This window comes from Penicillium samsonianum (assembly GCF_028829775.1).
Source record: "Penicillium samsonianum strain IBT 33392 chromosome Unknown utg000003l_segment0_segment0, whole genome shotgun sequence".
NCBI lineage: Eukaryota > Fungi > Ascomycota > Eurotiomycetes > Eurotiales > Aspergillaceae > Penicillium > Penicillium samsonianum.
This window is the reverse complement of record NW_026643261.1, coordinates 7,526,285-7,541,753: the sequence shown is the minus strand read 5'-3', so window position 1 is coordinate 7,541,753 and position 15,469 is coordinate 7,526,285. Positions and strand designations below refer to the sequence as shown.

At 48.9% G+C, this 15,469-nt stretch overlaps 6 protein-coding genes across 6 annotated transcripts; 5 read left to right on the top strand and 1 right to left on the bottom strand.

The window, feature by feature from the left end:
• Positions 1 to 275: 275 nt before the first annotated feature.
• Positions 276 to 794, top strand: N7471_006568 (uncharacterized protein; the record flags this gene model as incomplete). The annotated part of the gene is made up of 2 exons (XM_057279287.1): positions 276 to 495; positions 676 to 794. The coding sequence occupies 2 exons, from the start codon at positions 276 to 278 to the stop codon at positions 792 to 794; spliced, it is 339 nt and encodes a 112-aa protein (XP_057138897.1).
• A 154-nt stretch (positions 795 to 948) lies between these two features.
• Positions 949 to 2,804, top strand: atg22-1 (putative autophagy protein Atg22; the record flags this gene model as incomplete). Its single annotated transcript, XM_057279286.1, has 2 exons — positions 949 to 1,081; positions 1,153 to 2,804. 2 exons carry the CDS (start codon positions 949 to 951, stop codon positions 2,802 to 2,804), a joined length of 1,785 nt encoding a protein of 594 aa, XP_057138896.1.
• Positions 2,805 to 3,300: 496 nt separating this feature from the next.
• Positions 3,301 to 5,180, top strand: pdiA (protein disulfide isomerase PDI1). The gene is made up of 4 exons (XM_057279285.1): positions 3,301 to 3,770; positions 3,830 to 4,208; positions 4,273 to 4,712; positions 4,769 to 5,180. Exons 1-4 carry the CDS (start codon positions 3,394 to 3,396, stop codon positions 5,118 to 5,120), a joined length of 1,548 nt encoding a protein of 515 aa, XP_057138895.1. The 5' UTR covers positions 3,301 to 3,393; the 3' UTR covers positions 5,121 to 5,180.
• Positions 5,181 to 5,435: 255 nt separating this feature from the next.
• On the top strand, positions 5,436 to 6,874 carry N7471_006565 (uracil-DNA glycosylase). The gene is made up of 3 exons (XM_057279284.1): positions 5,436 to 5,842; positions 5,894 to 6,353; positions 6,416 to 6,874. The coding sequence occupies exons 1-3, from the start codon at positions 5,475 to 5,477 to the stop codon at positions 6,704 to 6,706; spliced, it is 1,119 nt and encodes a 372-aa protein (XP_057138894.1). The 5' UTR covers positions 5,436 to 5,474; the 3' UTR covers positions 6,707 to 6,874.
• A 235-nt stretch (positions 6,875 to 7,109) lies between these two features.
• Positions 7,110 to 9,231, top strand: N7471_006564 (transcription factor domain-containing protein; the record flags this gene model as incomplete). Its single annotated transcript, XM_057279283.1, has 3 exons — positions 7,110 to 7,196; positions 7,253 to 8,435; positions 8,495 to 9,231. The coding sequence occupies 3 exons, from the start codon at positions 7,110 to 7,112 to the stop codon at positions 9,229 to 9,231; spliced, it is 2,007 nt and encodes a 668-aa protein (XP_057138893.1).
• Positions 9,232 to 9,438: 207 nt separating this feature from the next.
• On the bottom strand, positions 9,439 to 12,242 carry farB1 (putative C6 transcription factor (Ctf1B); the record flags this gene model as incomplete). The annotated part of the gene is made up of 3 exons (XM_057279282.1): positions 11,897 to 12,242; positions 11,677 to 11,843; positions 9,439 to 11,603 (listed from the first exon to the last, which is right to left on the bottom strand). Exons 1-3 carry the CDS (start codon positions 12,100 to 12,102, stop codon positions 9,439 to 9,441), a joined length of 2,538 nt encoding a protein of 845 aa, XP_057138892.1. The 5' UTR covers positions 12,103 to 12,242.
• Between the last annotated feature and the right edge of the window lie 3,227 nt (positions 12,243 to 15,469).

Sequence of the window (15,469 nt, the reverse complement as noted above, 5' to 3'; positions counted from 1 at the left end):
GTCCTCAATATGATGCCATGCGTTTCACGGGCCGTGCAAACAGAAGGCCACGCTCATAATCGGAGGAGCTTGGCGCACGGCTTGGGATTCAAATGGGCCTCAAACTGTCGGTCGAGGCTCGGGCGAGGATGGCAACGGATCGGGATCGGGATCGGAATCAGTGCAAAATGCTGCGGATCGCACAGGTTTCAACTTTGATCTGTCTAGCAACTAGCTGTGACGAGAGGTGCGATCGGGGATCTAGATATTTCAAGGATAATAGCAGGGTTGTCGCAATGCGAGGAACACAGCAAAACAATCTGGTGGGCTGGCAGGAAACGAAGGGCAGAGTAACTGTCAAAGTGACTGAGATGAATTTAAAGGTTCATAGATATTCTGGAAAGGCAGCTGGGAAGAAAATGAGTGCCCAGAAGAGGACTGGGTCAACAAGATCTCAAGCCCAAGATGATTTGATGAAAGCGCGATGCGCTGCATGCATTTACCCTACCGCCTTCCGTTGGATGCCTTGATGCCTTTATGCCTTGATGCCTTTATGCCTTGATGCCTTTATGCCTTGATGCCTTTATGCCTTGATGCCTTTATGCCTTGATGCCTTTATGCCTTGATGCCTGATACTGTGATGTATCAGCTGTATCACTCTGCACGGTATTGGTAATAAACTCTGTATTTTGGAAGTACTGCTACAACCGCTACAGTACAATTTAATACTGTCCCTGAAGTTCACAGTGACTTCTTGTACCATACCTTGTAAAGAAGACCTCCCCAGAAAGAGTCAACATTGGCCCTTCATATGACCTCACCTCTTTGATACCATCATCTCTAACCAACTGGGCATCATTTAAACCACATGTGCAAGTGACTTTTAACTGACCTTTATTATCTCGCAATACTGTATGCCTACTTATTTGATTCATTTCTGGCCATGAATTTGGCCTTCCCTTACCAGCCATGAGTATACAGGAGAATGTCGAGTCTCTTCCTCAATATCCTGGTGATGATATCCGGCCAACCAGCAAGAGGGAGCTTGCTGGCTGGTATTGCTATGGCTGGGCTGCCGAGGCTTTTGTAGTATGTGCCATGGGTACGTGTGATTCCACTTTCATGGATCTTTTTTTGGATCTTCATCCCTAGACTTTATCTGATTTGAGAAAGGTTCATTTCTTCCGATAACGCTAGAGCAGATGGCTCGGGATCGGGGCGTTCTGTTGTCTGACAAAACCACACCATGCAGCGCAACTTGGAGCCCCTCGCTGCCATCACCAGGCTCGGATGCACCGGTGTATCTTCCCCAGGTGTCAGATGGTGGCCAGTGCATCATCTACTTCCTCGGCGCTGAAATCAACACGGCAAGCTTTGCCCTGTATACCTTTTCATTGAGCGTCTTGGTTCAGGCAGTCCTGATAATCTCAATGTCAGGAGCCGCTGACCATGGAACCTATCGCAAGAAACTCTTGATTGTTTTTGCTTTCATTGGCTCAATTGCGACCATGTTGTTTTTGGTTGTGGTCCCCAAGGTTTACCTCCTAGGTGGACTGCTTGCAATCATTTCAAATACTTGCTTTGGTGCGTCTTTTGTCCTTTTGAATTCGTTTCTACCTGTTCTGGTCCGCCACCACCCATCGCTCAAGGAAAGTGGAGAGGCGACGCTGTCAGATGATAATGTGACGAGCCCCAGGGGCGGCCCTTTGTTTTCTTCGACCGGAGATATTGGAGATATTGACCGAACAAACGTGGATGACTCCACGCCGCTACTCGGGCCCAACGGGGAAGCCACAAAGACATCTGCTGCCACTACCACTTCCCTGGAGCTTAGACTCTCCACCAGAATCTCGTCCAATGGCATCGGTATAGGTTATATCGGTGCTGTGATTCTACAGATCTTTTCTATCTTAGTTGTTGTGGTCGTGCGTCCACCAACATTCTCATTACGCCTTGTGCTCTTCTTGATTGGGCTATGGTGGTTTGCTTTTACCATCCCAGCAGCCTTGTGGCTGCGCACTCGGCCAGGCCCGCCTTTATTGGGCAGTGACAGCAAACCGCTTCATTCGTGGATCGGATACATGGCATATGCCTGGAAATCTCTTGGCAAAACTGTGACGCGGGCGCGGCAACTGAAAGATATCGTGATCTTCCTTGCTGCCTGGTTCCTACTCAGTGATGGAATTGCCACGGTCAGTGGCACTGCTGTACTGTTTGCAAAAACCCAACTGAACATGAAACCTGCTGCCCTGGGACTGATCAATGTGATTGTCATGCTTGCAGGAGTATTCGGTGCATTCTCTTGGAGCTACATATCGAATTTCTTCAATCTACGAGCCTCGCAGACAATCATTGCGTGCATTGCCCTGTTTGAGCTCATTCCACTGTATGGTCTTCTTGGGTTCATCCCGGCTGTGCAACGCGTGGGGCTTGGTCTCCATCAGCCTTGGGAAATGTATCCTTTGGGGGCCGTTTATGGCCTTGTCATGGGTGGACTGTCATCATACTGTCGAAGTTTCTTCGGGCAACTCATTCCCCCAGGCTACGAAGCGGCTTTCTACGCGCTTTATGCAATCACCGACAAAGGGTCTAGCATCTTTGGGCCGGCCATTGTTGGCGCCATTACCGATCGCTACGGTGAGATTCGACCGGCGTTTGTGTTCTTGGCGGTTTTAATTATTGTGCCACTACCACTTATGCTTTTGGTGGATGTGGACCGTGGGAAACGAGATGCCTTGGCGTTGGGAGCTGAGTTGGATGGCATACCGCAAGGATCTGAATATGGGACCATATCTGACGATCAAACCACGGAGGATCCGATTTGAAGAGTGAAGATCAACGTATGGTGTGACTGTGATGTGACAAGTAGGAGAATTGCTTTTTTTTATCTCCCCCCCTCCCCCCTTGAAGGGTCTATATATTGGTAGACTGGTCTTTTTCATCTATCCAGGAGCAAATATATCTAAGGGAAATCAAATCAGGGTATTCCCATAGATTTCGTGATGTTTAATAGGGAATATAAGGTAGTAGTTAATAAGTAAATAGAGGCCACTTGTCAACTATGCATATATATGCGTCAAATATCAAGGACATGTCTCCGTTACTATTATAGACTGCGTATGTATGTACTCCGTACAAAGTATTTGAACCTGTATATTATAGGGATAAGTGCCCTGTACTTGGATTTCCACCTAAATTGACCCGGCAGTGGAGGTACCAGGTACCTCAAGGAAGGTCCGCCCTTGCAGCCCTGCATAAGCCAGTCACAGAGCTCCACCTTTAGTGAACAAACTGTCCTCAAGTGCCCATTCCCCATTAAAACCTTCCCTCTCTGGATCTTTTAAGCTTGTCTCTACTTCTTTCTTCTAGCTTTCAACCTTGAGCATTTTGGGCTTTTGTTTGATTTAATTAATTATGCGGTCTTTCGCCCCTCTGGTCCTGAGCCTCCTTGGAGCTACTGCGGCAGTCCACGCCGCTGAGCCTGAAGTTGCCGATGCTGATGCCAATGTCGTCACCTTGACAACCGATACCTTTGATGAATTCGTCAAGGAGCACCCTTTGGTGCTTGCTGAGTTCTATGCGCCTTGGTGTGGTCACTGCAAGGCCCTTGCCCCCAAGTATGAAGAGGCTGCCACAGAGCTAAAGGCCAAGGATATTCCTGTGGTCAAGGTGGATTGCACCGAGGAGGAGGAGCTGTGCCGAACCTACGAAGTTGATGGCTACCCTACTCTGAAGGTCTTCCGTGGCCCCGATTCGCACAAGCCCTACGATGGTGCCCGCAAGTCCGACGCGTAAGTCATTCTGGTTTCCTGATTCTTGTGCTTTGGAAATTAACGCATTTCTTGAATAGAATTGTTTCATACATGACCAAGCAGTCCATGCCCGCCGTCTCGAACGTGAACGAGGAGAACCTGGAGGAATTCAAGGCCTTGGACAAGATTGTGATTATTGGATACGTTGCTTCTGATGACAAGGCCGCCAACAAGAGCTTCACTTCGTTCGCTGAATCCCAGCGTGACAACTTCCTCTTCGCTGCGTCCAACGACGCTGCTCTCGCCAAGGCCGAGGGCGCCAAGCAGCCCTCGATTGTTCTCTACAAGGACTTTGATGAGAAGAAGGCCGTGTACGACGGAAAGCTGGAGGATGAGGCCATTCTCGAATGGGTCAAGACCGCTAGCACTCCTCTTGTTGGCGAGCTTGGTCCCGAGACTTACTCAAAGTACATGGCGGTATGTCTAGCTTCTTCTGTCCCTTATTTGAGCAAGAAAAGAGACTGACTTCTACGACGATTAGGCCGGTATTCCTCTGGCTTACATCTTCGCCGAGACTCCCGAGGAGCGCGAGCAGTTCGCTGCTGATTTCCGTCCCGTCGCTGAGACTCACCGCGGAGCTATCAACATTGTTACCCTTGATGCTAAGCTCTTTGGTGCTCACGCTGGCAACCTCAACCTTGAGCCCGAGAAGTTCCCTGCTTTCGCTATCCAAGACACTACCAAGAACGCCAAGTACCCTTACGACCAGAACAAGAAGGTTGATGCCAAGGACGTCGGCAAGTTTATCAAGGACGTCCTTGACGGCAAGGTTGAGCCTAGCCTCAAGTCCGAGCCCATTCCTGAGACTCAGGAGGGATCTGTTACCGTTGTTGTTGGCCGCAACTACCAGGAGGTTGTCATTGACAACGAGAAGGATGTCCTGGTCGAGTTTTACGCTCCTTGGTGCGGACACTGCAAATCGTAAGTTTTCTACAGCTCATTTGTCATTTGTCGTATATCTAACTAATTATCACCAGTCTTGCTCCCAAGTACGACGAGCTTGCTGCGCTGTACGCCGATATCCCCGAGCTGAACGAGAAGGTCACTGTCGCCAAGGTCGACGCCACTGCCAACGATGTGCCCGATTCCATCACTGGCTTCCCTACTATCAAGCTCTACCCCGCTGGTGCTAAGGACTCCCCTATTGAGTACGCCGGCTCTCGCACCGTTGAAGACCTGGTCACCTTCATCAAGGAGAACGGTAAGTATCAGGTGGACGGCCTGGCCGATGGCGCCAAGAAGCCCGAGGAGCGTGCCGAGGTCACTGCGGCCCCCAAGGCCACTGAGTCTCCCGCATCCGATGAGAAGGATATTCACGATGAGCTTTAAGCGCTTACTCGCTTTTTGAATATGTAACTTCATATGTTGTATTCTTTGTCTGAACTCGGACTATACTCGATGCCGTTTATTCACCGTAGATTGTTGTCACAGTCCAGACTTGAAGTGACTGGTATAGAGTAAATCTGTAAATCTGTAATCTGTAAATTATTCAATAATTTTACAAATTTCATAAATTCTATAAATTCTACATATGTAGCCTATAGATTTCATCACCAGAGTCAGCCTTGCAGATCAATCGCGTCGCGTGAAACGCGTCGATCTCTTATCGGCCCGGAGGGAATCCCCGACAACTTCCAACACTCTGGGGGTCGTTTCTTCAATCTTCATATTTGCCCATCCATCATGGTCAGCCCTGCCATAAAACGAAAATCGGAGCATCTCTCCGCCCCTGACTCGAAAAAACCCAAAGGTGGAAGCATCACTGCATTCTTTGGAGCTCCAAAGCCGAAACCCCCGAGCAATCAATCAACTTCAACTTCGACCCCAACCCCACGGCCAAGCAGCTTTGATAAGGCAAAATGGGTTGCTTCCCTGACGCCAGAACAAAAGGAACTATTACAGTTGGAAATTGATACCTTGGATGAGAGCTGGCTCGCTCATTTGAAGGATGAAGTGGTCAGCACTGAATTCTTGAACTTGAAGCGATTCCTAAAGAAGGAGAAAGATTCCAATGTTAAGGTCTTTCCACCAGAGGAGGATGTCTATTCTTGGTAACCTGATTACTCTATTTGGGCCAAATCCGTGTGCTAATCAGACTGTAGGTCCCGACACACCCCCCTACACAACGTCAAAGTGGTCATCATTGGCCAGGATCCGTATCACAATCACAACCAAGCTCATGGGCTATGTTTCTCCGTCCGCGCCCCTGTGCGAGCCCCGCCATCACTGCTCAATATCTACAAGGGTATCAAGATCGACTATCCTGACTTCGAGTCACCGCCCGATAAGGGAGGGCTACTTATACCTTGGGCTGAGCGTGGCGTCCTGATGCTCAATACTTGCCTTACTGTTCGTGCCCACCAGGCCAACAGTCATTCCAACAAGGGCTGGGAGAAATTCACACAGAAGGTGATCGATCTCGTTGCTCGTGTACGAACCAATGGCGTCGTCTTCCTTGCTTGGGGCCGGCCTGCCGGAACCAGAGTGGCAAAAATCAACAAAGAGAAGCATTGCATCCTACAATCTGTGCATCCCAGTCCTCTGAGTGCGCATAATGGCTTTGTGAGTAGACCACCCTCTAGGGACTTGTCCTTGAAACCCTTCTTCGCTGACATGATATATAGTTCAAGAATGGACACTTCAAGAAGTGCAATGATTGGCTTGCTCTGCGGTACGGAGAAGACGAAATCATTGACTGGAGCTTAGTGCCATCCAAAAAGCCTCTGTTGGCTCCTTGCGTTTCTGACAAGGAAGATTCGACCGCTTTGGCCAACAACGTGCCAGTTGAGCCTCAATCTGCCAAGACCGAGGATGTCAAAATCCAGCCTGGCGAGCTTGATGAGTTTGATGATGATGATGCTATTGAAGCCCTAGTGGCTGCTGAAGCAGCAGAAAATTCTTCAAATCCAGTTTAGAATTCGTCAACTGCATGCATACGTGTCACCTTCCTGGCTTAGAAAAGTCCTACGTTGGCTATGTTTGCTTCCATGTTGTTTCAGCCGGGGAATATTTAAGGAGTTAAAGAAGTCAGGCGCATGAGATTTTATATCGATTTCGGACCCATTTGAATATGTACACTATAGCTAATTGTCTTTTTAATCCATTGGTGTGTCTGTGTAGGAAAATGCATCCACGATGTACCTAGGTACTTTGTCAGCTCCAGGGCTTGAAACTTGAATTATGTAACTCATTGGGTTTTGGAAGCTCATTGGTTGACTCCAATTTTGGAGTCGCCTTATCGATAAGCCTATCTCGATCTCCGCTTCTGCTAAAGAATCTCCCCTATAAAAACACATGTGATCTAAATGGTTTTCCTAGATGGAACTCACTTGGCTTCCGGATATCCCTCAGTCGCGGAGTCGCACTCGAGCCTTGCGTGCTTGTCCCACCTGCCAACGATCAAAGGTGCGTACACGATGAGAACATTGAACCCAGAAAGCCTCCATCTAACCTCGCAACAGAAGCGGTGTCGACATTTAATCCCCAAATGGGAGCCCCCCAATGATCCAAATCGACGGTCACCGCCCCAATTAAACGATGACCCTGGGGTGCCCATCCGCAGAGATGACTCCAATCGCGAACAACTTCCTGCATCCGCGCACATAGGCCGAGCACGGACAACAACCGATAGTCCAGCTTCGTCATCGGTCCCTGCCACCGAGAGATTCGTGGGGGATCTCAATCCAGAATCCCTAATTCGCGAAAGATTATATGAACCGACTGGGAGCCCTCTCCGGGATCGTATCGGGCTCTGGATCAACTCTCCAGCTGTGCTGAAAGCAAAGCCTCGGACTGTACAGAGAGGACAAGCTACAGCCGAAGAATATGCAACCAATCCCCCGGCACAAAGGGCAATCGATAGTCAATCTATTGCATCATTACTTCACCAACGGTTTGCCGCGGGGATGCAAGCATGCGAACAACTACCCCTCGCGACGCGCCAGTCTTTGTCCGCTATCTACTTCTCCAAGGTTAATCACATTGTGCCAATAGTCGACGAATCTTTCCAAACTCAAGCAGAAGGTTCGGCGTCGGTGTTTCTTGAAAAAGCCATATGCCTCGCCGCAGCAAAGACCCGCGCGGCCAATCCCCATTTACGCCTTGTGCCAGACGGCCCAATTCTACCATCGCGCCAATTTTGTTCTGAGATTTATAAGGGGCTCGTTGTAGCCATGGACGCAGAGCTAGAACCGGATCGGTTGACACGGATCCGCGTTCTTGCACTAATGTCCTTGCACTGTGAGGGCCTTGAAGGGGCCGAGGCAGCATCTCTACACCTCTGTCAAGCTATCCACCAAGCCCAAACGGTAGGGTTGCATCTCGGCCGGCCGAATCAAACTTCCACGGATTCCTTGACTAAACTCTTCTGGTGTCTATGGACATTGGACAAGATGCATGCAAGTATCGGTGGCCGGCCGGTTCTTCTAGCTGACCGCGATATCGGGGTCGTGAAACCCAATGTCAGCGCTCAGACGTCGCGAGGGGCTTTTGATGTGTGGCTTGCTGTGTCAGATCTGCTCGCAACTGTGATATCGTTCTACCGACCCTCCGCAGAAACCACAAGCGGGTGGGAAGAGGGGTTCCCTGCATTTGAGGATATTGTGGGGGAGGACACCCAAGGTGATCTGGATTTTGCTACCCTAGGTATGTCTGGCATAGAGATATCTGCTGTGTTATTGTGGATTCGAACTAACTGCGAGTAGGATTCCTGGAGCTTTATTACCATTCTGTTGCTATTTTGTCCTGTCGGCATAAACCCACCGAGAACATCGATAATACCAGGCTCTCGTCTGTCAGACAAGGGCTAGCAGCTGTTCGAATTCACTCCATCGTCGCATCGGAGTGTGCAGATGACCTACCACCTCTTCCAATCGTGCCATACTCTGTCACCTTGTCGATGGGTGTCTCATACCGCCAACTGCGCTCGAGCAGACTTATCACGCACCTCGACCGAGCGAAAGCTAGTCTTGAGGCGTGCCGTTCTGTTCTAGAAAAGCTTAGTCCGTACTGGTATTCCGCCGAGGCGATGGCCCGGCTGGGCCAAAAAGCTCTGCACCAGATTCAAGGCATGCCACAAACCTCCCGGAAAACCCCTATGGATCCACAACATGTGGCAGAGTCCTCGCACAAACAAGTCAACACCCACAGATTGGCACCAGAAGGGCCAGAGACGATCAATTCCGTAGCCCAAGGCAATGATTCCCCCCGAGCCAAGAGGCAGCGCAATAACAGCCATGGAATCACAGCTGTGTGTCCAGCGCCTGAAATCGCGATGGACATCCTCCAACCTCCGATGGGCGATCTTGATACATATATGCAAGACGGGTTTGCAGACATTGACACACTGTTTGGAGAGTTCCTAGACATCTCTCTGCCCACCCATTTCTGGGATCCTATTTTTATGGATACTCAAGGGCAAACGAATAATCCGCAGTCATAATCATCATCATTATAAGTATATACTGTGTATAAAAAAAAATGAAAAGAAACTATACATGATGCAGCGTGAATTTTAGTGCCGGGCCATTCGCCTGAGCAACCTTCCAATAGGTAGAATATACCCGGGGCACACGAGAAGCCCTTCATCGTATTTACAGGCCAGAGGCGGACTGTATTCAAGCCTGAGTTGCCTCTCGAATACGGCTATTCAGTTTGAAAGCTTCATAGGCTCATGCTCCGACATGCTGTTGTCCGCCAGATGGGCGAAATCAACAGCCTTAGTATCAGTATCAAACCCCATCATGTTCACGTTATCAACCTCAAAATCAAAACCCTTCTCCTGCGCATGGGCATCGTTTTGTTGGGCATTGTCATCAGCAAAGAAATCGGTATTGGCCGGATCGTCAAAGTTAATGAGGGCATCGAAGTCATTCTGGGTGACCTCGGCATCATTCGCCAGATCCATGAGTTCGGTGAGACTCATTTCAGAGGGCATAGCAAAGGCGTCACGGTCCTTGTTGCGGTTGGCATTCGGGTTGAGGTTATTGGTGCTGCCGTTTTCGCTTCCATCGGAGTGCGGAGGCGTCGAAGCGAAAAGGTCTCCGGTAGACCGTCCGCCCGCGGAAGGACCGGAGAGTTTGGGGTATGTAAGGTCCGGGATCTTCTGAGCGAGGGAATCCGGCGGGGGCGTCAGGGTGTGCAGGCGAGAGGGGATGGTGGTGGTGGAGTGGAAGGGGTCTGAGGATGCGGCAGGTTGGTCGCGGGAATGTGATGAGGCAGAAGAAGACTGGACGTCTTGGGGGGAAACAGTGAGCTGGATGCCTGCTTTGCGAATTGCGGCTTCGAGGAAGGAGGTGGCGAAGTCTGCGGAGGCGTAGATCTCGCGCAGGCGCTGGAGGATGCGCATGCATTGATAGAAGCGTTGGAGGCTTGTCATGCGGATGCTTGGGTCAGTGGACTTGATGTCGAGGAGATGGATGATGACTGCTGGGAGGAGGACTGTGACGCCGGTGGTAGGGTAGTACCGGGTCAGGTCGAGACAATGCAGGTCCTGGGCGATGGCAGTGATCTCGACTGCGGCGAATCGCACCTTGTTTCGAGACATGTCTTGGAGTTCGGCGTCTGTGGATGGGTAGGGGATGGCGGGGAGGACTTGTGGGCGGTGCAGAGCGCTAGATGTGGTGAGATAGACCATCTTTAACAAGGCACGGTGGGAGTGAAGCACTTCGTCTGCTTCGGATAGCTTCGATCCAGTAGAGGCTGCATATTGGGTTTCCACAGGGAGGTTGGCTAGCCAGTCCTCCAATTCCTGGTCACAACTTCGTACCTCGAAGGTCTCCGCAGTGGATTTCTTCGGGACGAGCATCATCGTGGTCTCCATGGTGCCACCAAACTTATGGCTGAGGACCGAGTACTGGGCAGATAATACATGGCTGACGCAGAGGCAGAGCTTCGCTTTTTCGATGAACATCAACGCGAGATCGCGCTGGTGGCTGACATTCTGGAGAATCTCCGAGTTGCCAACCATAGCCACGATTTCGGGGGAGAAAGGGTGGAATTCAAAGTCATCGAGACTCAGCATAGGCACATCACAATCGTCATCCTTGACACGCATGGGCCGTCGCATGCCCAGGGCGATCAGTCGATCACGGGTGTAGGTACTCCACCAGATCCGCTTCCACATTCGTTGACGACGCACATCCATCCGCGAGTTGCCGGGATCCCGATGCAGGCCGATCGTGTGGGCCAAAGACAGGCTGACACCCATCCAATGCCAGGTGTCCTTTTGGTCATCAGGTGTTTCATACCAGTAGGTCATTAGTAGAAGCGACTGCACGAGCGAGATGCGGTCCACCTCGTAGTCGAAATCGTACAGGAGACGGGCACGCTGGAAGAAGACCTTCCGGGCGACCTTGCGAGTCTGGTAGCCGGCGGCCTGCAGATGCTTCATATCAATGAAGGCCACACCGGCGAACATGACAGCCTGGAAGAGCAGCAGGCTGATGCGGTGGATTCCATCGTTCTGGACGATATTCTCCAAGAACTCCTCCAGGTCGAGCAAGGGCATATAGGTGTGAACATAGTGGATGTAGCTCTTCAATAGTTCGTTCCGTAGTGCCACGTCGGGGATGGTCAAGGCACCCTTGACGGCCAAGTAGTCAATATCCTCTTTCTGGAGTCGTGCGGGGAGTCCTCGGATATAATCCGGGAGGAACCCACTGGTGGATCGTGTATTGCCAAAATTGGGGTCTAATAGTTGTTGGATTTGCGAGGTCATGTTGGCTAATGGCATAGAGGCGGGAACTGTTGGGTTCGGGGCCATGCGGCGTCGATAGTGGTCATCGGAGCCAATGCGTTGAGCCTGATTTTGATCTGTTTTTTTTTTTTTGCTTGTCAGCCAAATGGAGTGTTTCCTAGGAGTTTCGTTTCAAAGGAATTGACGAACATAGCAGATGAGGCATATGTTGACCCTGGTCCAAATCCACCGAGGTCTGCGAGGGAGACGTCGGCACCAAATCGGCCAACCCTGAAAGATCACTGAGTCGGTGGAAAGGGTTCTCCTCCGAGGCCTCCGGAGATTCGGAGTGGTTCTCTATCTCAACGCGAGATTTCCTAGATCACATGTTAACGAAGTTTATATGTGAATTAATTTTAATTCCACGAACTTTCTGCGTTTACTCTCCGTGACCACGCACTCCACCTGATCTAACCGGCAATTCGTGCATGGAGAGCCATTCTCAACCACATCACAGCGCACTTTACGGGCACGGCAGCAGCAGCAGGCTTTTGAGGCGCGTCTCTTCACGGGACGGTTATGGCCAGAGAGTCCGGCCGTGGAGGCCTTTCGTTTCCCAGATTCGGTATCAGTCATGTTGGGTTATTGCGTCCGGGGGCGAATGGGGGACATTCGAGTTATATAGAGACACTGGGCATGTGATAAAGAGCTGAAAAGGGAATATCACGATGTGTTAACATGTGAAATGGAAAAAAATCCCAAAAAATAGAGAGAAAAGGAAAAGGAAGACAAAAGGCAGAAATAGAAAGAGAGAGAGAGAGAGAGAGTAGGGATCCTTTTTTATTTAATTGAATATGCAAAGAGTTTTGAGTCCCCCCCCCCCCCACAGTTTTTTTGGTTCCCGCAAACAGCCAAGGTTTGAGGGGAATACACCATAGACTGGGAATAAATTACCGTTTTCCCCATGTATTCCAAGAATTACATTCATTACAGAAATTACAGAAATTACCCAGTTAGGTAATATGTCACTAACCCAGGGCTACCCCCCGTCCGACTGGGGTATGTTCATTGCCTTTGTTTGGCTTTTGTTTGGTCAATACCGTCCCTCGGCCCGGTCACGTTACGTTTGGACTCCATGTGAAAGTCTACTAGTCTATGATATCATTCGTTCTCTACATACATGTATACCTATATCTTGAGTCGGGTATATCTTCAAAACTTCATATACCTCAAGTCGGGCTATATACTCATGTATCTTAGAAATGTGGGATTTGGAGTTGCTATTCATATTTAAGTCTGTTCATTCCCTTTTATTCTTACTCTTTTTCATTTCCTCGCAAAGTGGGCCTCCATCCTCCGAGAAACACCGACCAACCAAAACAATAAATAACAATAAAAATTCGTGAAGATCCTAGATTGCGGGTCAACGTGGAAAAAAGGGGAGCTTACAGGATTTTCCCACATTCCCCCGACTGTCCCAGACTTTTCAGCCACTGGAGAGTTCTCCGGTCTCCGACAAGCGGAGCCCATGTGGAGGGATGATTTTGGCCGGCGTCTGAACGTCTGGACCGATGAGTAATACGATCAGCGCTCTTCGTATTGTTGTATGCATTTTCAATTGAATATCGTGGATATCTGTAGTACTTTGTACATCCATACTCCGGATTATATACAATGCTATACTCCGTATAATATAGATCAAAATCCAGGGTTGATCTATAGTCGATGTCTGTAACTATATAACATTTCAATTGATTCCTTACATGTAATATCATAACCCGGCGAGACCTACGTAATAGCACGGTGCTAGAGGCTCCATTTTGACGCAGCTTTGTTATGTTATTATTAATCTTCAAGTCCAGGCCTTCCACAGTGGAACGCCATTATTCTTCCAATGCTGTGAGACAATTAAATGTTGTACTTTGTACTTTGTGTACTCTGCGCCACAGGTTATGTCAAAGGTTATACATAGAAAAGTCTCAAACACAAAGTATGCTTTTTCCCCCTTTTTCTGCCGCCTACCTAACAAACCGAGAAGGGGGAGACAATATCTATGAAAACAGACATCTGAAAAGACTGAGACGAATCTGAAAAGATCAAAAACGACCACCAAAAAAGACTTGACACGGCCGACTATTCTTGTATAATTAATTGTACACAAAATATACTCAAATTTGACTCTACATCTTATATTGTACCATCACATCCGAGCCTCGGAATAATGACAATGAACCCGGAATCGTGGAGTACCCCTGAACGGGCCAAAATGAATTTATGTACGGAGTATATCCCGCGTGTTTCACACGGCCTGCCGAGTTAACCCTCACGTGGACCTAAAGTGCCGATTTCCGGAACAATGCATGTAACGTTCTCAAAGTAGTTATGTACAACATACAAAGTCCTATGTAGGTACTATGCAGTTAGTTATGCAGTACTACCTTCTTTACTTTTTCTGCTTCAAAATGTTCAAATGCACACAATGACACCATACTCTAAAAGTCTCTGGAATTCAAGACTAAAGTTCAAGAAATTAATGAAATGGAGAATTCTGTCTCTCACGAGGTTCAGAGCGGATCCAGTGGGACGCCAATCACGAACATGGCAAAGGTCAATGGTTTTTCTTTTTTTCCTTTTTTTTCCCTTTTTTTTCTTTTACTCCGGACCGGATGGAAATTCTATTCTGCCCGGCATATTCCGTCCCCCAGACAAAAAATGAATCAGATCCTGGGGTAGATACCTAGTTCCTCTTTTGAATCCTTTGGATCCGAAAATCAAGGGAAAGTCAAAAGCTTATGCTCCGTACATTGCCGACTTTGCCATCCGAACCCCAACCGTTCGGTTCCCACCTTGGAAGGTGACAAGGTTATATACTTGATTTTTTAAAAATATCTGCTTCCAACCCTCTTAGATTGCGATAACAGATCTAGTCCTCAAAGTTGATCCAGCGCTTAAAGCAGGCGTACGGACTACATGGCTTGCATCTAGACTCGGCGCCATGTCTACGATTCAGTTCCGGAAAAGCGAGATGAAAGCTCTTATATTTCATTTGCACACGAAACTTGCGCAAAATGCAACTCAATTGAATCATGGCTGCAGGATTGCGGAGCACGCATGTACCCTTCGGACATGTCACCGTCAACAATGATTGACAGGTTAAATAACTCAATAACTCAAAGAAAAGATCGAGGTCAATATATCGAGTCCAGCCAAATTGCCAAGCAATCGATACACCAGTAACCAACAGAGGAAAAACCAAGACGGCAGTCCGGCATGTTTTCACCCCACGTTTTTCTAGTCCGGGGGAAAGCCGAGTCTCAGCCACAGAGCGTATTGTCAGCTTTGATCCTCTTTCATCCTATGGGTCATGGCGTGCCCCTCCAAATGCGGGGGAAATAGGAAACTTCAATGAGCATGAATCATTGGCTATGATGGACTCAGGATATGAGAGATAACATATATATACATCTTGCGCGTGACCTAGAGGGACTCGGGTCAAAGCCGTAATTCGGTCACCCCGCGAGAAATCGCCATTTCCAGGGAAAATCTTTTTTTCTTTTTTTTTTCTTTTGTTTTTCTGGTACGGTGGAAAGGATTCCACGGTTATATATTGTATATTCCGGTACGGAGTATTCCAAAATTACTTATATATCGAAACGATCAGCTTGGTACATAGTAGGGGAATAATTCGCCATTTCCTTGACTTGAAATGCAATAGTAGCCTCGCAAAGAAAGTGGCACAGCAGAGACCTGCAATAACCCCGGTCCAAAGCCAAGAAACATGATGAGCGTCATGACGAGGGTAAAAGTGATCCACCACGCTGTGATGGCGGCAAAGATATCCGCGACTGGTCAGTAAGGTCATACCATAAATGGATAGGCTAGGTGTTACAAGGACGGGTGAGCCACTGCAAGATATTTGTCCACTAGTCATGCCAAAAAAACGCTCTGCGCTGGCGATAGCCGAGGAAACGTCGGCATGGAAGCGATGGAGCCCTACGCTGAA